The sequence below is a fragment of the Salvelinus namaycush genome, chromosome 2, assembly GCF_016432855.1.
Source record: "Salvelinus namaycush isolate Seneca chromosome 2, SaNama_1.0, whole genome shotgun sequence".
In the NCBI taxonomy this organism is placed as follows: Eukaryota; Metazoa; Chordata; class Actinopteri; order Salmoniformes; family Salmonidae; genus Salvelinus; species Salvelinus namaycush.
In genome coordinates, this window is record NC_052308.1 from 64,505,545 (window position 1) to 64,527,213 (window position 21,669).

At 43.1% G+C, this 21,669-nt stretch overlaps 1 protein-coding gene across 5 annotated transcripts in view; it reads left to right on the forward strand.

Annotated features, from left to right (window-relative positions):
• Nucleotides 1–21,669, forward strand: part of LOC120066011 (regulatory-associated protein of mTOR-like) — a 195,043-nt gene that overhangs the window by 17,263 nt on the left and 156,111 nt on the right. For all 5 annotated transcript variants that reach the window (XM_039017056.1, XM_039017073.1, XM_039017064.1 and 2 more), the window contains exons 3-4: nucleotides 156–258; nucleotides 9,953–10,035. In XM_039017056.1, coding sequence (XP_038872984.1) covers nucleotides 156–258; nucleotides 9,953–10,035 — 186 coding nt within the window. The remainder of the gene's footprint in view (nucleotides 1–155; nucleotides 259–9,952; nucleotides 10,036–21,669) is intronic.

Genomic DNA, 21,669 nt, shown 5'->3' on the forward strand with positions numbered 1-21,669 from the left:
CTCTCTATGAAATGCGAACGTCCTTCACACAAATAATGTAAATAAACAGGGTGTCTCTTCACTCTGTATATGAGTGCATGTGTTTATATGAGATATAATCCAAATAAAGTGTGTGTGCAGAGGCATGTGTATTGACTTCTCTGTCTCCCCCCCAGATGAAGACAGTGAGTGTGGCCCTGGTGTTGTGTCTCAACGTGGGGGTGGACCCTCCTGACGTGGTCAAGACGTCACCCTGCGCCAGACTGGAGTGCTGGATCGGTAAGAACACACAAACACACACACTTGCATAACCTATTCCATACTCAAAACACACATAAATAATTAAGAATGATAAAGCCATTATATTAAACAAGACATACCTATAGGAAACATTGGCTTTCTTCTAATGTGTCCAACCTTCTCCCCAACCCATGTTGCCTTGAAAGTATGTCCTGAGCTCCTAATTGATGTTCCGGGCGCTGAAAGAACCGCGTATCCAGTATAACTTGGAGATAACCCCGTCAGTGAGCATTATGCGACCTCAGCATTCAAAAACATCATATTCGATGCACTTCCCGAAGGGCTTATTTGCAGTGTGTCATTTCCGCCTGTAGCTGTAGCCTTCATGCGCCAGGATATTTTTGGGAAGCACGAAGAGGATAAATTCGGTTTCCATTGCTTGTCAGGGACATCACCAGGACTTTGGATAAGTGAGTGCCCCTGGAAAGTTGGTGGGCTAGAATTTCCTGCTCCTATTGCAGGTTTACTATCTGTGTATTCATCCACTCTTGCATTAAAGACATGGGTCGTTTTCTCAGACCCACAAATACAATGATTTGCCGGTACCCCGTCAGTCCCTGGTTTTCAGGGCTGAGCCCCTGGTTATGAATCTCTGGTGACGTCCCTGTTGCTTGTTCTGACCTCCAAGAATAATGAATGCTGAGGGTAGCAGTGCAAGATCCTTTTAGCAGAATATTTATATTATTAGCATATGAACGATTTGCAATTCGATTGCTGGAAAATCAAAGCCATCCATCCAACCCATTTATTCAGATCTGGTAGTTGATAGATTGGGCCTAGTTATTGTTCATTAACAGCATACATTTGCATTCATTCACTTAAAATAGCCTATATTATTCTTGTGCAATGTATAGCCTATTTGTACTGTTTGTCTGTCTGCCTGTCTTGGTGAGAAGTTAATAAAATATTAAAATAGTGTTCTTAAGTTTGTGCCTATTATTATTCCTCGCTGGCCAGGTTAGGGCAGCACTTTACAACATTCTAATGTTATAGTCTTGTGAATCTCTCAAGCATATTTTAAAAAATTGAAAATGGGAACAATGGGAGAGCTGGACCACTACTGATTTCAAAACAAAATGGACTACTTTCTCATTCATATTGTCAAGACATGAGGTGAGTATTAAAATAGTTTTAAAAGATGCCCTTGCCTTAAAGTTGAATCTCGGGTAGATCTTTAGTCTGTGTATATATAGTACGGTAGCAGAGAGAACAGTCTATGATGAGGGTGGCTGGAGTCCTTGGCAATTGTTTGGCTCTTCCTCTGAGCCTAATCATAGGCTGTTACTTTGTCTCTAAAATCACAATGTTTACATTTTTATAGTCACGTCACAGTCATTTTTAATTGAAACGTCCAAATGTCGGCCTTTTACCAAGGTCATTTTGTTTCATGGAATGTTCTAATTTCATGACTGATGAAAGTTCAGTATGCTATAGCCTAATATTCTGCCCGTATGAACACATTGGTTTTAGGCCATATAAAGATCAGCTATGCATGATTTAATGAAAAGCAGCAAACAGACACATTGTTTCACTTTAATATAATACTCCAGGGGCTACTTTGATTTTAGAAGAGGGGCGGGCATCTAAAGCTAATTTCCTGTATTTTTACACAATCCAATGTGCCGTCTCTATTTAGAGCTAGGTAAGTGATTAATAAGACTGAACTAAATCAAAGGTAATTCAATAATAAATATTGTGTTGCACCTTTAACCAATAGCCTAACAAATGAGCAACTCGTGACTAAAATACAAAGGCTTTTGATGTCTTTTATTAAGACATCCACTTTAGCAAATTTCAGCCAGCCTGAGCCGCCTGCACCCCCGACCCCCACCGGTCTAGTCAATAACTCAACTCTCCCAACACAATTTCCTCCCCGTTCAGTCACACCCCACTCAGTTTTAGGATCTTAGTGAAACATTGTGTTGGTTTCGGGTGTGTTAGGCCAAGGACAGAGTGACAACTCACAGGACGGCAACCTGTGATTGCCTAAATAGGTATCTCCCCTGAGGTGGGCATGTTTTCAATACAAACTGCTTTAGTCGTGCTGTATTCCATATAAGGCATCCAGACCTTGTAAAAGTTGTTCAGTATACCCTTAGTCTTGTAATATATCACATCTAGTGATACATAACTTGACACATGCTGAGATAAAAGAACATACTCTTTGCCAGAATTCAGCCAACCTTCACAAGACCATACAGTGCATTCAGAAAGTATTCAGACCCCTTCACATTTTGTTACATTACAGCCTTATTCTAAAATGGATTAAATAAGATGTTTTCTTCAAGAATCTACACACAATACCCCATAATCACAAAGCGAAAACAGATTTTTAGAAATGTTTGCTAGTTTATATATATTTTAAAAAGTACATAACGTATGCAAATAAGGTTTCAGACCCTTTTGATATGAAACTTCAAATTGAGCTCAGGTGCATCCTGTTTCCGTTGATCGTCCTTGAGATGTTTCTACAACTTGATTGGAGTCCACCTGTGGTGAATTCAATTGATTGGGCATGATTTGGAAAGGTCGAAGGAATTTTCCGTAGAGCTCCGAGACGACTTTTGTTGCTGCACAGATCTGGGGAAGGGTACCAAAACATTTCTGCAGCATTGAAGGTCCCCAAGAACAGTGGCTTCCATCATTCTCAAAGGGATGACATTTGGAACCACCGTGACTCTTCCTAGAGCTGGCCGCCTGGCCAAACTGAGCAAAAGGGGGAGAAGGGCCTTGGTCAGGGAGGTGACCAAGAAACCGATGGTCACTCTGACAGAGCTCCAGAGTTCCTCTGTGGAGATGGGAGAACCTTCCAGAAGTACAACCATCTCTGCAGCAATCCACAAATCAGGCCTTTATGGTGGAGTGGCCACACAGCCTTGAGTCTTCTTTGGTATGATGCTACATGCTTGGCACACCTGTATTTGGGGAGTTTCTCCCATTCTTCTCTGCAGATCCTCTCAAGCTCTGTCAAGGTTGGATGAGGAGCGTCGCTGCACAGCTATTTTAAGGTCTCTCCAGAGGTTTGATCTAGTTCAATCCCGGGCTCTGGCTGGGCCACTCAAGGACATTCAGGGACTTGTCCCGAAGCCACTCCTGCGTTGTCTTGGCTGTGTGCTTAAGACGTTGTCCTGTTGGAAGGTGAACTTTCACCCCAGTCTGAAGTCCTGAGCGCTCTGGAGCAGGTTTTCATCAATAATTTCTCTGTACTTTGCTCCGTTCATCTTTCCCTCGATCCTGACTAGTTTCCCGGTCCCTGCCACTGAAAAACATCCCCACAGCATGATGCTGCCACCACCGTGCTTCACCGTAGGGATGGTGCCAGACATGATGCTTGGCATTCAGGCCAAAGAGTTCAATCTTGCTTTCATCAGACCAGATAATCTCGTTTCTCATGGTCAGAGTCCTTTAGGTCCTTTTGGAAAACTCCAAGCAGGCTGTCATGTGCCTTTTACTGAAGAGTGGCTTCCGTCTGTACTCGCTGCCAAAGGTGCTTCATCAAAGTACTGAATACATATGTAAAGGGTCTGAATACATATGTAAATGTGATTTTCTAAAAATATACATTTACAGAAATGTCTACAAACCTGTTTTTTGCTTTGTCATTATGGGGTATTGTGTAGGTTTTGTGTATTGGTTAGGGAGAGAGAAAAAAAATGTCATCCATTTTAGAATAAGGCTGTAACGTAACAATGTGGAAGAATTCAAGGGGTCTGAAGACTTTCCGAATGCACTGTAACATGCAAATTTCCCCTTTTGTGTTTTACACCTCCAGCAGTGGAATTACATTTCTGAGTGCATGTAATTCAGTTTCAGTGGCATATAGTATGTTCTTAAACTGTAGTAATTTATGTCTGAGATGATGAGGAATGCCCAGTCATGTTCATATCATCAATATCTTCTACCAGGTCTTCCTCACATTTTTGTTTTACATGTGTTGTGTCATCGGAAAATGCCTCCAACCCTTGATACAGTTTGGAAATCAATTTTGGATGTTCGTCAGACTGCCTTAAAATAGCATCTGGCTTGTCCAGTGTTTGCTGCATAGAGAGAATAAAGGGTTGTATCTGCAGAAATGTTCCTCTCCTGTGTCAGACTGGTCTTCCCTGGCTGCATGCTGAGATCCCTGTCACCATCTGATCGTCCTAAAAATGAGGGATGACAAAGAATTACCTTGGTGTACATATCTACATGATATTATCTAAGAATAGAATGTATTGTTCAATAATTGAAATGACCATTATTCCCTGATCCCAGACTGTAGCTTTAATGTTGAACTGCTGTCATGTAGCTACTGTAGGTCTACCCATCAATTCAAGATGGAACTTTGTATCATTCACTGATATTGTTAATATACTGCAAAATTCCATAGTTCCATAGACTGGTCTTCCCTGGCTGTCTGACCATTTTGAGGCCCATGTCACCATCTGATCCTGCTAAGACATGTCGAGCATAGTGTTGTGTACTGACTGCACTAGAGGGCTGCATTCCTGCGGGTCCCGACAGAGATCATTGCAGCGCGGTTGGCATTTTTCATGCTGTGGGTGGTATTTTTTGTTGTCCCACAGATTATTTGGAAACGGGACTCTTTCTGCTTTGTATGCGTTAGTCTACTTATTGTATTAACAGCACATCTTTTTCGCATTATTCACACACTCAGAATTTTCTGCTTCAACTTCAGTAGCCTACCTCTCCTAGTTGGGCATGAGAGTTCAACGGTGCATAGTATTTGTGGTCTCATTGATAGAGTAGGCTGGCTACATGCGCTGAGAATCACGTGGCGGTTAAATTGAATATGAAATTAACTTAAATATGATTAGACTGTAGTTTAATGCAGTATCTAAATACATATTGATAATGGAAAGAAGTGGAGGGCTCTCAACCAACGTGAGTCGAAGTGCAATCAACACATTAAATCATCATACTATGCTTGCGCCTTTTTCATTTTCAATAAGTATTTATTACCTGTTTATTTGTCTCTGCCTGCAAACCGTTCTCCTAAAGATAGGCTACATCCTATAGGGCTACGCAAAACCTAGCAAGTGTCGCGGTCATCATTCTTGCTGCTTCCAATTCAGTAGCCATACCTGTGAGATCAGGTGCCGTGTGGTCTCATTTAAATAGTAGGCTATAGCCTATGCATGGGATGACAAGCACGGGGCAGTTATCTTTCCAAGGAAATGTACTTCCTAAATAGGCCTATGATTAGGCTATAGTTTACTACATTGTCTAGAATATTGATCATCCATATTTCAAAATTTTTTAAATGTCGATTTTCTTTTTTCACCTTTGTTTAACCAGGTAGGTCAGTTGAGAACAAGTTCTCATTTACAAAAACAAGTTACACACAGGATAAACAAAAGTACAGTCATACACAATAGAAAAATCTATATACCGTGTGTGCAAATGAAGTAAGGAGGTAAGGCAATAAATAGACCATAGTAGCGAGGTAATTACAATTTAGCAAATTAACACTGAAGTGATAGATGTGCAGATGAGTGTGCAAATAGAAATACTGGTGTGCAAAAAGTTAATAAAAACAATATGGGGATGAGGTAGGTAGTTGGGTGGGCTATTTACAGATGGGCTGTGTACAGCTGCAGGGATCGGTAAGCTGCTCAAATAGCTGATGCTTAAAGTTAGTGAGGGAGATATAGGACTCCAGCTTCAGTGATTTTTGGAATTCTTTCCAGTAATTGGCAGCAGAGAACTGGAAGGAAAGGTGGTGTTGGCTTTGGGGATGACCAGTGAGATATACCTGCTGGAGCGTGTGCTACGGTGACCAGTGAGCTGAGAAGGCGGAGTTTTACCTAGCAAAGACTTATAGATGACCTGGAGCAGTGGGTCTGGCGACGAATATGTAGCGAGGGCCAGCCGACGAGCGCATACAGGTCGCAGTGGTGGGTGGTATATGGGGCTTTGGTGACATAACGGATGGCACTGTGATAGACTGCATCCAGTTTGCTGAGTAGAGTGTTGGAGGCTATTTTGTAAATGACATCGCCGAAGTCGGGGATCGGTAGGATTGTCAGTTTTACGAGGGTATTGTTTGGCAGCGTGAGTGAAGGAGGCTTTGTTGCGAAATAGGAAGCCAATTCTTCTAGATTTAATTTTGGATTGGAGATGCTTAATATGAGTTTGGAAGGAGAGTTTACAGTCTAGCCAGACACCTAGGTATTTGTAGTTCACATATTCTAAGTCAGAACCGTCCAGAGTAGTGATGCTAGGCGGGCGGGTGCGGGCAGTGATCGGTTGAAGAGCATGCATTTAGTTTTACTAGTGTTTAAGAGCAGTTGGAGGCCACGGAAGGAGTGTTGTATGGCATTGAAGCGCATCTGGAGGTTTGTTAAGTGTCCAAAGAAGGGCCAGCTGTATACAGAATGGTGTCATCTGCGGAGAGTTGAATCAAGGAATCACCCGCAGCAAGAGCGACATCATTGATATTTACAGAGGAAAGAGTCGGCCTGAGAATTGAACCCTGTGGCACCCCCATAGACTGCCAGAGGTCCGGACAACAGGCCCTCCGATTTTACACACTATCTGAGAAGTGGTTGGCGAGGCAGTCATTTGAGAAACCAAGGCTGTTGAGTCTGCCTATAAGAATGTGGAGATTGACAGAGTCGAATGCCTTGGCCAGGTCGATTAAGACGGCTGCACAGTACTGTCTTTTATCGATGGCTGTTATATCATTTAGTATCTTGAGCGTGGCTGAGGTGCACCCGTGACCAGCTCGGTAAGCGGATTGCACTGCGGAGAAGATATGTTGGGATTCGAAATGGTCAGTGATCTGTTTGTTAACTTGGCTTTTGAAGTCTTTAGAATGGCAGGGCAGGATGATATAGGTCTGTAACAGTTTGGGTCTAGTGTCTCCCCCTTTGAAGAGGGGGATGACCGCGGCAGCTTTCCAATCTTTCGGAATCTCGGACGATATGAGAGGTTGAACAGACTAGTAATAGGGGTTGCAACAATGGCGGCGGATAATAAAATCTTCCCACTCCTAAAAGGTAGGCTATAAAAATAGCTCAAGAGGAAGTGCAAGTCTCTCCAACTCTGCTCTCTTCAAACAACATCTAGCATATTGGCTGATACAGCCCAGTAATACAATATAAGGGCCATGTGAGAATGGAAATCTCTGGAAATTACACCTATTTCACATGTAATTTTTGTGCATTTGATATTGCCTTGCGGGGACCATGGCTGGCAAGTGATCTGCGTCACATATGCTTAAAATAGCATTGCGGGACTGCGGTTGGGTTTTGGACCAGTTCTTGCGGTAGCAGGCAAGAAAATAGCCTTGCCGAACCCCCCCCTTCTAATTTCCTTAATTTTGTGGCTAGAGTCATATACGTTCTGTGGCCCACATCAGAGTCAAATACTTTCTATAGAACAAATTTCATGTGAGGATAGGCAACCAAAATGAATAATTAATGTATGTGTGTTATATTAAACAGAGGGAGTAAAACGTAGGCAAGCATTAAACATTTCAGAACAACTGCTAGTCGAATACGATATGGGAGAGATGACGAGATTTGGCAAAGATATTTATTTATAGACTAATACACTTGAAACAAATAGCCAACCCGAAGTCTGCAGACATTACAAGTGCCTCCCCCGCAATGAAACCGACATAAAAAATCTATTGAAACACAGCCTAACGTGATCAGGTATCTCAACTATCAAGGAAGTTGCAGCAATAAAGAATTGGGTGTGTGCGTGTTCACGCGAAAGGGGGGGGGTTCTGGCAGGGGGGAGTTTTTCGGCACCGGTATAGCCTAGTGTCTAAGCCTACATTACAAGGTTTTTATGGACAAAAGAGCAAGATTTGTTTTTATTTATCTACCTGCAGCATTGATGATCATGTCACCAGAATAAGACGCTCGATATTTATTGGTAAGGAGCATCAACCTCAGCACCTTGCGTTTTCACCACCCTGTGAAGTTCATCAATACTCATTTCATCTGTAGCCTAGTGGAAGGACCACACATGTCATCGCGTGACTCCAAATTTACTTTGATATGATGGTTATTATATCAATATTTGCACATAAAAGCGTTTCCACCACCATTTCTCGCATTGTTCATTTTTACAGACAATAAGATCCCACCTTGTCTATTTATGTTTTGTCGACATTTGGAAAGTTTACCGACATTTGCTGTTTCCATCAGGCCTGTCGTGAATCTTTTTTATCCGACATGTACTTAACTCGCATAAAAAGGTTGGATGGAAACCTGGTTAGAGAATAATAATTATTCTGATAAAGGAAATGTGACCTTTTCACAAAACAGAACCATACAAAGTAAAAACGAATGTTTTACATTGTGTAAATTCAGAAATGTATGAAAATGCAACAAAATCAGAAAAGAAAGGGCTCCATTTAAAACCACTTGGAGTGTATTTGTTGCCACCCTAGGATCATGCACTACTCGTGAAGCATATTTAGAGCTTTTGTTATTCCAAAACATTAAATACAGTCATACTGTCTTAGAAATGAGAAAAATATAGTGATATAATATTATGACCCTATTGCCCAGAACCTACATCCAAGTTTTGTAAGTAATCTCATAACACTATATAAGACTGAGAAGAAACCAGACAGGCAAAATGACAGTAATAATTCAACAATACGCCTCCACAGATTGTTTGACAAACCTAAACCACATGAAACTCTGTTGAAAAACTCAAGACCGTTCAATGGTAGCGTTTTATGAAGGGAGCCATTTAACACATTCAAAAAAGCAGAGACTTCTGACAGGCTGCTCCTGTTTGCATTGTCCTCAGTAAGTCTACAATGAAACTGTCAATCATCAGATCATGGTTTATTTTAAGATATCTGTGTAGAATAACCCTAAATGCACAATCATTAGCTATCATTCTTCTTCTCTGACACTCCTCACCCCACCCTCTTCCTCCTCACCTCTTCCTCCTCACCCCACCCTCTTCCCCCTTCCTTAATTTTACAGATCCCATCTGAAGAGAAATGAATGAGTCATCCCACTTTAGGGTCATCTTACATTTGCTCACTGCAGTTGCATTATACTGCACAATATACATGTATTATTTCCTTAACTTGCTGGCTACTGGAAATGTATCATCTATCAATAAATATACTTTTCTCCAAAACAATTGTCTGTCCCTGAAATATGCATATTGTCAATACATCCGGTAATTTCAAAATCAATAATGTTATTGTCTGCGTTGTGGGCAGAATTTGATATCTCAGAATCTATAATATGCCCTATGCTTTATACAATTGATTCCTTCTTGTCAATATTTCAATCCGAAGCGCTGGGGAGATTTCTCCGTCTTATGTAGTTTAATTTGATAAGAGAAATAGCCCTACTAAACAAATGGCGAGGGATTGTGATACTGGTTCTCTATTGGGTTAACTGTCTCAGCTGAATTTCTGCTTCATTGTGATGGCACTATTGGGATCTATCTGATCTCTGTGTTACTTTGGATCTACATGACTTTTACCTTCCCATTTCATGAACAGTGTAAAAGCAATGCTTCTAGATAAATATCAGGTCAAGAATTATGAGTAATGTGGTCATTTTTCTGCATTTCACTAATGTTTTGTGGACAGAACATTTCACCCTATGTTTTGCTGTGCTGGTTGTACCCAAGTCTAGTGTTGTCTGTCTATGATAATGAGGTGTCTGTGTTTCCTCTCCTCCAGACCCTCTGTCCATGAGTCCACAGAAAGCCCTGGAGACCATCGGAGCCAACCTGCAGAAGCAGTACGAGAACTGGCAGCCCCGGGTGAGTGAGTTCACATGGCCCCCATGTTCTCCCTCCTCTCCCACCTCAGTGACCCACCACCCACACACACCAGTCTGTACCTGTACGTACTGTGTTGTGGATCACTGTCTCGCTAGTCTCTAGACAGGCTCCTATATGGCTTGGAGCTATGTGTCCCACGCGTGCACGTAAGCAAACTCGCTTAAACACACCAACACATACCAACTCTCTCTCTCTCACACACACACACACACACCGTCCCACCCCCCACTACACACATCGCCCCACTACACACACCGTCCCACCCCCCACGACACACACCGTCCCACCCCCCACGTGTGCGTCCCTGTTTTCAGTGTCGGTATGGGCTCGCTGAGAAGTGGGATCTGTTCTCTCTGAAGTGGAGTTGTGTGTTTGTGGTGTCATTAAAGTGAAGTTGCGTTGGCTGTGTAAGCCCATAACTTAGTGCCCTTAGTGTTGATATGTTAGACACTTACAGCAAACTTAGTATGGTCACGATATTGTGTGTGTATGGAGTGTACTGGCACTCTGTGTACAGTGTGCATGTGAGTTCAAAGTTGGTGTATGTGAGAGCGAGCGTGTGTACTGGCGGCTGCCGCTATCCTTCCCCAGCGGTGAGCAAGGGCCTCTCCTCATGTCTGTAACCTGTCTGTGGCCAAGAGCTCAGAGCTGGAGCAGATAGCTGGGGCTACCCACACCTGGCTGGGGCTACCCTCATCTCCTAAACACCCACTGACACAGGGGGGCACAGAGACTATGAGTATGTGAGAAGTATGGAATGGAAAGGAGATTTGAGCGTGGGAAGGACAGTAAGTAGAAAGGAGAAGGAGATAGTGAAACAGACCAGCTGAGTGTGGGCTGAGTGAGCCAGAGGTCAGAACCAAATGGTGGGAGAGAGGAGGAGAGAAGGAGCGGGGGAGTGTGAAAACATTCAGTCTCTTTCAGCCTCAGGACTTATGCCTACTGCTAGGCCACAGACCTGAGACCACTTCTGAGCCACAGACCTCTCTGTATGCTGTAACGAATAATACCAGCACTGAGCTGAACTTACCCTCTTACCTGTCACACTCTGACTCTGGGTTCATGTGAAAACCACTGTTTGTTCTTGAAAATGAAATTGGACCTAAAATAACCTTGTGCTTTACATACTGTATCTTGTATATTTAGATGTATCATTTACAGTTGAAGTCGGAAGTTTACACACACTTAGGTTGGAGTCATTAAAACTCGTTTTTCAACCACTCCACAAATTTCTTGTTAACAAACTATAGTTTTGGCGAGTCGGTTAGGACATCTAATTTGTGCATGACAAAAGTAATTTTCCCAGCAATTGTTTACAGATTATTTCACTTATAGTTCACTGTATCACAATTCCAGTGGGTCAGAAGTTTACATACACTAAGTTGATTGTGCCTTTTTAAACACCTTGGGAAATTCCAGAGAATGATGTCATGGCTTTAGAAACCTCTGATAGGCTAATTGACATAGTTTGAGTCAATTGGAGGTGCACCTGTGGATGTATTTCAAGGCCTACCTTCAAACTCAGTGCCTCTTTGTTTGATATCATGGGAAAATCAAAAGAAATCAGCCAAGACCACAGAAAAAAAATTGTGGACCTCCACAAATCTGGTTCATCCTTGGGCGCATTTTCTAAACGCCTGAGGGTACCATGTTCATCTGTACAAACAATAGTACGCAAGTATTAACACCATGGGACCACGCAGCCGTCATACCGCTCAGGAAGGAGACGCGTTCTGTCTCCTACAGATGAATGTACTTTGATGCGAAAAGGGCAAATCAATCCCAGAACAACAGCAAAGGACCTTGTGAAGATGCTGGAGGAAACCGGTACAAAAGTATCTATATCCACAGTAAAACAAGTCCTATATCGACATAACCTGAAAGGCTCCTCAGCAAGGAAGAAGCCACTGCTCAAAAACCGCCATAAAAAAGCCAGACTACGGTTTGCAACTGCACATGGAGAAATGTCCTCTGGTCTGATGAAACACAAATATAACAGTTTGGCCATAATGACCATTGTTATGTTTGGAGGAGAAAGGGGGATGCTTGCAAGCTGAAGAAAACCATCCCAACCGTGAAGCAATGGGGTGGCAGCATCATGTTGTGGGGGTGCTTTGCTGCAGGAGGGACTGGTGCACTTCACAAAATAGATGGCATCCATGAGGAAGGAAAATTATGTGGATATATTGAAGCAACATCTCAAGACATCAGTCAGGAAGTTAAAGCTTGGTCTCAAATGGGTCTTCCAAATGGACAATGACCCCAAGCATACTTCCAAAGTTGTGGCAAAATGGCTCAGTTACACCAGCTCTGTAAGAAGGAATGGGCCAAAATTCACCCAACTTATTGTGGGAACCTTGTGGAAGGCTACCTGAAACATTTGACCCAAGTTAAACAATTTAAAGGCAATGCTACCAAATAATAATTGAGTGTATGTAAATTAAAAAGAATGTTAGACTACAGAAGGGTTGCAAATAATTTACATATATTTTTTTAAAGAAATAAAAGCTGAAATAAATAATTCTCTACTATTATTCTGACATTTCACATTCTTAAAATAAAGTGGTGATCCTAACTGACCTAAGACAGGGAATTTTTAATAGGATTAAATGTCAGGAATTGTAAAAAACTGAGTTTAAATGTATTTGGCTAAGGTGTGTGTAAACTTCTGACTTCAACTGTACATGTAGCCATTGTAACTAATTGTCTTCACTTTCGATGACACAGATGACCTGAACCACAATGTGAGTACAACCCTGTTGCACAGAATCAACGGTCTTCCTTCCCGTGTTCTGAAAACTAGAATGGCCACCTCGTTGGTACTTAATCAGTTGCTTCCAAGCCCAGTGCCTGTACTGCCCATGTTTGGAGGGACTTTCTCCAGTGTTGGCAGTGCCAGCCTAACCTGTCATCATGTCTCTTTCTCTGTTTGCTCCTCCACTCTCTCATTGACCCTCCTGGCCACTGTCACAGAACACTGAGAGAAGGCAAAATACTGACCTGGCTGCTGCCCAGAGCCCAGTCTTTACTCTGTCGCTCTCTCAGGGAGTGTTACAGTTGGACAAGAGCATGGTTTGATGGACTACTGTGTTAGGGACTATACACTATTTCCTGGCTTGGAGTCCGTAGCATGCCCAGCTATGGCACATTGTCCCTCTGTACTGTAAATTATTCACGTGGCCTATTTTTGTCTCTGGTTCCCTTGGGATGTAGCTAGTGCACTGTAACAGATTTAGCCACATATGTCCCACCAGTGTATCTATCTATTTAGCTATACATTCATGGCTGTGTGTTAAACCCTTGCTTGGGTATTACATTAGCCTAGCGTAGCGTTACATTGCTAATTTAGCCCAACATGTTAAACTACGATACTTCGTAATGGCTGTAATGGTGTACTTTAGGCCTATTTGGTCCCCTTGGCTATCATGGCATATCCAAGAGCAGCATAGCCTAGCATAGCCTGACCTAGTGCTAGCGAAGCATGCTGCCAGTTGCTCATTATTGATAAAGAGTCTGAGTGAAAGTGACACCAGACTCCTGGCACGGCGGCGCTGCAGAGGGACAACGGGCTAATCTCATCATGATCCATCACCCCGCCAGCCCACGCTGACTGATACACAGGCCCAAAATAGACACTCACAGACGCTGGGAGGCCTGGGCCAAAACCGTTGGCAGTTTCTATACCTGTACATGTCCTACCTATATGCTATTCCTTTCCTATTCAATACTTTGCACAGAGATACACACGCATATCAGTGGAGGCTGCTCAGGGGAGGGCAGCCCATAATAATGGCTTGAACGGCGCGAATGGAATGGCATCAAACCATTTGTTTTGATGTATTCAATACCATTCTGCTCCAGCCATTACCACGGTCCCGTCCTCCCCAATTAAGGTGCCACCAACTTCCTGTGACGCATACGTACAGACAAATATACACATGCTCACAAGCCCACTCACACGTGACACACAAAGACGACGATCTGTGGTGAACTGGGATTGACACTTTCATCGCATCTCGTCTAATCATCTTCAAAGTTCTGCTCAATATCTCGCCTCCACACTATAACCCACTGTTGGGCCTCTGCTCTGCCTCTGATTGGGTTCAATGGGTGCATTGCTCTTCTAGTCTCCTCTCCTCTAGAGCTCATCCTCACCTAGCTAACCCACTCTCCGCTTCCTAATGGGCCCTCGTTAATATTTTATTATTTCTTCTTCACTGCTGTACACAAACCAACCACCGCTAATGGCAGAGAAGGGAGAAGTGCAACTACCCAAACTCCCACAGCTATGTGCATAGTAGGCGGTTGCTGCTGGAGCTAGCTCGATTTGTGCTGGCGTTGCACGACTCCTATGAGATCGATAATGATGTAGCCTACATGTTGTATCAACGTTGTATTGCCGTCAAAATGTGACAGCTTGCATAACAACTGCCAGGCGTTGCTTAACTCTTGGCTTTGAAGGGTAAAACATGACAGATTAGTCAGTGCACAGATTACAATTGCTCACTTGTGGTTTGCTCACCAGTCTTCTCTTGACTTAAAGGAGTTACCAGTTCTGTTATACTGTGGATGTCGATTCAACTGAGAACTAGCACCGCATTCAGTTTCATGTATTCATCTATTCTGTCTTTCTGTCCCCGTTTGCCTTATTCCTACCCTTCCTGTCTCTTTCATGTTCCTTTCTTTTTTCCCATGGTACTTTCTCACCCTCTTTCATATCATGCATTCCTCTTCCCCCTTTTCTCCCTCTTTCTCACGAGACAGTTGGTTAGAATTGTTGATTTGTGCCACATGTCATAGTGGAGATTCTCCCCTCTCCTCTCCACTGGTTGAGATGAAAGCTCCTGTTTTTAAAAGCAGCAACATTGTCAGAATGCCATTACCTTTTTAACAGCCCTGTGGCAGAGAAGACTGGCTGAGCAGAGCTGGTATGACTTCTCTGCATGCCTGCATTAGTCTCTTCTGCTCTCTCTCACCCTTTCTCTAACTCCCCATCTGTCTCCCCCGTAACTTTCTCACTTTCTATCTTTGAGCTGTTTTTTTTCTGCGAGCACTGCACTGGCTGTAGATCTGAGTCCCTGCTGTCCAGTAGAACGCCTTCTGCATTATTTATCAGTGTTCTAAAACACTGCTCCTGATTGGGTTTTAGATTCTCTTTTATTACCCGGGCTGTATTGAGATCTCAGCGGGAGAGAGAGAACAGAGCGCGAAAGGGACGAAGTGTTGGGTGACTGAGCTCACGTGATCTTGACAGTCTAACTCACATTCCATAGTTTATGGTGTGGATGATCGTCTGGCCAAAGACAGAGAGGAGTTAAAATTTGGAATGCTAATATTTTCAGAACAAAGTGAAATTCACATCTTCACATGCAGAGATGGCGTTCCCTCTCCCAATGCTCAATGATTTGCCTACCCCTTTAGGCAGGACATCACAAACTATTCAAGCTAGGGGAAACTAGCATATAACATGTGGAGATTTCCTACCAGCCTCTCTGGATCGGGGTGGGGGTGGACCATTTGGCACACAGGAAGATGTATGGTTGTCTACTTCCCTTGGTCAGTGGCCGATCCATAGATCGTCTCTATAAACAACGTGGTAATGAGCTGAGGCACCGGTCAAGGCAATGGGATCCCTATGGGAGAGAGAGGAACCAGATCAGAGCAGTATCGATCAGCTCTCTGCCTGCTGATCACCTTCATAAATATCATAGGAAAGACGACTAGAGATCTATAGACGATCTGGTGGTGGTCGCGAACGTTTAGTGCAGATCAAGTATGTTCTAGTACAGTACATTGATCCACTTTTGAAATGTAAACTTTGAGTTGCACCCCTTTTTGCCCTCAGAACAGCTTAAATTCGTCGGGGCATGGACTCTACAAGGTGTCAAGCGTTCCACCTGGATTCTGGCCCATGTTGACTCCAATGCTTCCCACAGTTGTCAAGTTGGCTGGATGTCCTTTGGGTGTTGTACCTTTCTAGATACACACAGCTGTACAATTCTGTTTTTTTGTTCCTACCTAGTAGTTAATTGCACTCACCTGGTCTCCCAGGTCTGAATAAGTCCCTGATTAGAAGGAGAGGAAGAAAACCGGAAGTGTTTGGGCCCTCCAGGGCCGACATTGAAGAGACGGAGCATAGATTTTTCTGTGTACTGTTGGACTGGTCAATAGCCTTGAGCAAATACATTAGACATATGGTGGTCGATGTCTTGATTTTATTGCCTGTTAATAATGATTGAGAGGGAGTTGCAGTGTATTCTCCTGTGTAGGCAGGCGTGAGATGGAGATCGTGTCATGTGAGACTTGACCGTGAGTGACAATTGTGTTAGTCAGACCTCACATCATCTCAGTAAGCAGAGTGAGTGAGGGTTGTGTGACACCATTGCAGTCTATGTTTGACTGTGTGGGAGGGGTTTCAGACTGCTCGCTCCATGTCATAAAAGTTATGAACAGGGCGAATAGTTTGACAGAACAAATTAATGTGGATTGGGTTATTACAGATTTATATGACAGAACTGGCAAAGGGGGGGGTTATAGGTATGAGTGAGTTTGTGTGCGTCCACCGCCTGATTTTGTGCGTGTGTGTGGTAGGCAGAAGATGGTAAGTGTGTGTTTGTGTAATGATTGTTAGCTGTGTCATGCTGCTCTCCACAGTTTGTGACTCATCTCTCAGCTGCTGCTCCAGTCATGTTTCTGTGTCAGCAATGTTCAGGGACAAATGGGCAGTGTAGCGCTATTATTAAAATACGCCGGCCGTGTGCGTGTGTGAGCGATCCCGTGTTTGTCTTGTGTGTGTCATTTGGCAAGACCCATTGGAGCCCAGCCATAGAGAGGATACAGACTACAGAGCAGGAGAAGAGACCCACAGGAAGACAGGATGGGACTAGGGACAGAAAGAAATGAATGCTGCTTCACTTCCTGCACTTAACTAAATCTACAGTTATTCTATCTATGTGTAAATGACTGTGGATGGATCTGTCTGGGCTCTAACTTTGCGTTTGCAAAACTATGATTTGTGTGTTAGGCAAGGCTTGAATAGGACTGTGACGGTCATGGAATTTTGGATGACTCTAATTAGCCTGCCAAATGACTGCAGTCACCGTAATAACTGTTCAAATAGCAAAAAAAATATATACATTTTTTGCAACCCTTCTGTAGTCTTTAACATTCTTTTTATTTACATACACTCAATTAGTATTTGGTAGCATTGCCTTTAAATTGTTTAACTTGGGTCAAATGTTTCAGGTAGCCTTCCATAAGCTTCCCACAATAAGGTGAATTTTGGCCCATTCCTCCTGACAGAACTGGTGTAACTGAGTCAGGTTTGTAGGCCTCCTTGCTCGCACACGTTTTTTCAGTTCTGCCCACACATTTTCTATAGGATTGAGGTCAGGGCTTTCTGATGGTCACTCCAATACCTTGACTGTGTTGTCCTTAAGCCATTTTGCCACAACTTTGGAAGTATGCTTGGGGACATTGTCCATTTGGAAGACCCATTTGCGACCAAGCTTTAACTTCCTGACTGATGTCTTGATGTTGCTTCAATATATCCACATAATTTTCCTCCTCATGATGCCATCTATTTTGTGAAGTGCACCAGTCCCTCCTGCAACAAAGCACCCCCACAACATGATGCTGCCACCCCCGTGCTTCACGGTTGGGATGGTGTTCTTTGGCTTGCAAGCCTCCCCCCTTTTTCCTCCAAACATAACGATGGTCATTAAGGCCAAACAGTTCTATTTGTGTTTCATCAGACCAGAGGACATTTCTCCAAAAAGTATGATCTTTGTCCCCATGTGCAGTTGCAAACCGTAGTCTGGCTTTTTTATGGCGGTTTTGGAGCAGTGGCATCTTCCTTGCTGAGCGGCCTTTCAGGTTATGTGGATATAGATACTTTTGTACCTGTTTCCTCCAGCATCTTCACAATGCCCTTTGCTGTTGTTCTGGGATTGATTTGCACTTTTCGCACCAAAGTACGTTCATCTGTAGGAGACAACGCGTCTCCTTCCTGAGCGGTATGACGGCTGCGTGGTCCCATGCTGTTTATTCTTGCGTACTATTGTTTGTACAGATGAACATGGTACCTTCAGGCATTTGGAAATTGCTCCCAAGGATGAACCAGACTTTGTGGAGGTCTACATTTTTCCCCCTGAGGTCTTGGTTGATTTCTTTTGATATTCCCATGTCAAACAGAGGCACTGAGTTTGAAGGTAGGCTTTGAAATCAGAAGCTTGTAAAGCCATGACATCATTTTCGGGAATATTCCAAACTGTATGTAAACTTCTGACCCACTGGAATTGTGATAGTGAAATAATCTGTCTGTAAACAATTGCTGGAAAATTTACTTGTGTCATGCACAAAGTAGATGTCCTAACCGACTTGCCAAAACTATAGTTTGTTAACAAGAAATTTGTGGAGTGGTTGAAAAACGAGTTTTAATGACTCCAACCTAAGTGTATGTAAACTTCTGACTTCAACTATACATACATACTCTCCAGTGCCTTCAGAAAGTATTCAGACCCCTTGACCTTTTTCCACATTTTGTTAAGTTACAGCCTTATTCTAAAATGTATAAAATATTTTTTTCCCTAAGCAATCTACACACAATACCCCATAATGACAAAGCAAAAACAGGTTTAAGCTCATTCGCTTAGGTCACTTGTTTTGCCCATTCTAACATTCAATCGAACACTAACTGCATGCCTGTCTGCCTGCTTTATATAGAAAGCCATGGCCTCGTGACTCACTGTCTGTAGGCGCGATCCATTTTCATGACTGGAGTGGTGTACCTTAAACTGGCCTGTGGGTGTATATATTTTTGTTTTTTTAATGTTTTTTTAATTTAATCCACATGTAACAGTTTTGGTTCTGTCTCTCTCATCGCCCATACCTGGGCTCGAACCAGGGACCCTCTGCACACATCAACAACTGACACCCTCGAAGCATCATTACCTATCGCTCCACAAAAGCCGCGGCCCTTGCAGAGCAAGGGAACCCACTACTTCAAGGTCTGAGCGAGTGACGTCACCAATTTGAAACGCTTCTAGCGCGCACCCCGCTAACTAGCTAGCAATTTCACTCCGGTTACACATAACCGTTGGATACACGCTTATACCGTAATTGTGCCAGGCCTAACTTGAAATTAAGGGCGTCCCGTCGTCCCAGGAAAAATAAAAAAATATGTCTGTCAATGTTCAAAACTGACTGGGACAGTTCTGGGACGATGGATCTAAAGTTAATACAGTGCATTTGGAAAGTATTCAAACCCCTTGAATTTTCCCACATTTTACGTAACAGGCTTATTCTAAAATTGATTAAATCATTTTTACCCCCTCAATCTACACACAATACCCCATAATGACAAAGCAAAAACAGGTTTTTAGACTTGCAAATGTTTTACAAATAAAAAACTGAAATATTACATTTACATAAGTATTCAGACCCTGTACTCAGTACTTTGTTGAAGCACCTTTGGCAGTGATTACAGCATCGAGTCTTGGGTATGACGCTACAAGCTTGGCACACCTGTATTTGGGAAGTTTCTCCCATTCTTCTCGTAAGATCCTCAAGTTCGGTTGGATGGGGAGCATCGCTGCACAGCTATTTAAAAAAACTTCATAGGGCTAGGCTTCCCGTCACCTGTTGACAATTTCCAGTGAAATTGGAGGGCGCGCAATTCAAATAAATAATCGTAAAAATTATGGATATTAAACATCTAGGTACATACAAGTGTCTTATATCGGTTAAAAGCTTAAATTCTTGTTAATCTAACTTCATTGTCTGATTTACAATAGGCTTTACAGCGAAAGCATGCCATGTGATTGTTTGAGGACGCCCCAGATCAACATATTTTTCAACCAGCACAGGCTTCATAAAACCTCAAATAGCGATTTAAATAATCACTTACTTTTTGGAAATCTTCCTCTGATTAGCAATCCAAAGGGTCCCAGCTACAACATGCTTGGTTCTTTTGTTAGATAAACTCCTTCTTTATATCCCAAAAAGTAAGTTGGCACCATCGATTTGAGTTCAACATGCAGACAAAGGAATCCAAAAAGCTCTGGCTAAACTTTGTTAAAACAAGTCAAACTACGTTTTTATATGATCCTCAGGTACCCTAAAATGTAATTAAACTATAATATTTCATACGGAAAGAAGTATGTTCAATAGAAAAGTAAAATTAGCAAGTGCGCGTCCTCTTCGTCACGCGCCCACAGACTGATTTCCAACTGTGACGCCCAGTACCAAAACTCCAAACTCTTCTTCGGTTGGAAGAAACTTGGCCTGAAACTTTTAACAAAGACTGTTGACATCTAGTGGAAGCCATAAGAATTGCAATCTGGGAGCTGAAATTGCATAGGACCCATAGCTTTCCATTTGTAAGAGCATGGCATCTCAAAAATAAATCATTTCCGGTTGGATTTTCTCCTACCATATCATTTGTGTTATAGTCTCATACATTATTTTAACATTTCTACAAATGTCAAAGTGTTTTCTATCCAATGGTACCAATTATATGAATATCCTGGCATCTGGGCCTGAGTAACAGGCAGTTTACTTTGGGCACGTCAGTCAGGCAGAAATTCTGAAACAAGGACCCAAGCCCAAACAAGTTAAGGTCTCTCTAGAGATGTTCGATCGGGTTCAAGTCCTGGCTCTGGCTGGGCCACTCAAGGACATTCAAAGACTTGTCCCGAAGCCACTCCTACGTTGTCTTGGCTGTGTGCTCAGGTTCGTTGTCCTGTTGGAAGGTGAACCTTCATCCCAGTCTGAGGTCCTGCGCGCTCTGGAGCATCAAGGATCGCTATGTACTTTGCTCTGTTCATCTTTCTCTCGATCCTGACTTGTCTCCCTGTCCCTGCCGCTGAAAAACATCCCCACAGCATGATGCTTCCACCATGCTTCATCGTAGGGATGGTGCCAGATTTCCTCCAGATGTGACACTTGGCATTCAGGCCAAAGAGTTCAATCTTGGTTTCATCAGACCAAGGAATCTTGTTTCTCATGGTCTGAGAGTCTTTAGGTGCATTTTGGCAAACTCCAAGCGGGCTGTCGTGCCTTTTACTGAGGAGTGGCTTCTGTCTGGTCACTACCATAAAGGCCTGATTGGTGGAGTGCTGCAGAGATGGTTATGCTTCTGGAAGGTTCTCCCATCTCCACAGAGGAAATCTGGAGCTCTGTCAGTATGGTCATCGGGTTCTTGGTCACCTCCCTGACCAAGGCCCTTCTCCCCCGATTGCCCAGTTTGGGCCCGGGCAGGCAGTTCTAAACTTCTTCCCTTTTAAGAATAATGGAGGGGACCTTCAATGCTGCAGAGATGTTTTTGTACCCTTCCCCAGATCTGTGCCTCGACACAATCCTGTCTCGGCGCTCTACGGGAAATTTCTTCGACCTCATGGCTTGATTTTTGCTCTGACATGCACTGTCAACTGTGGTACCTTTATATAGACAGGCGTGTGCCTTTTCGAATCATGTCCAATCAATTGAATTTACCACAGGTGGAGTCCAATCAAGTTGAAGAAACGTTTCAAGGCTGATGAATGGAAACAGGATGCACCTTAGCTCAATTTCGAGTCTCATAGCAAAGGGTCTGAATACTTGTGTAAATTAGGT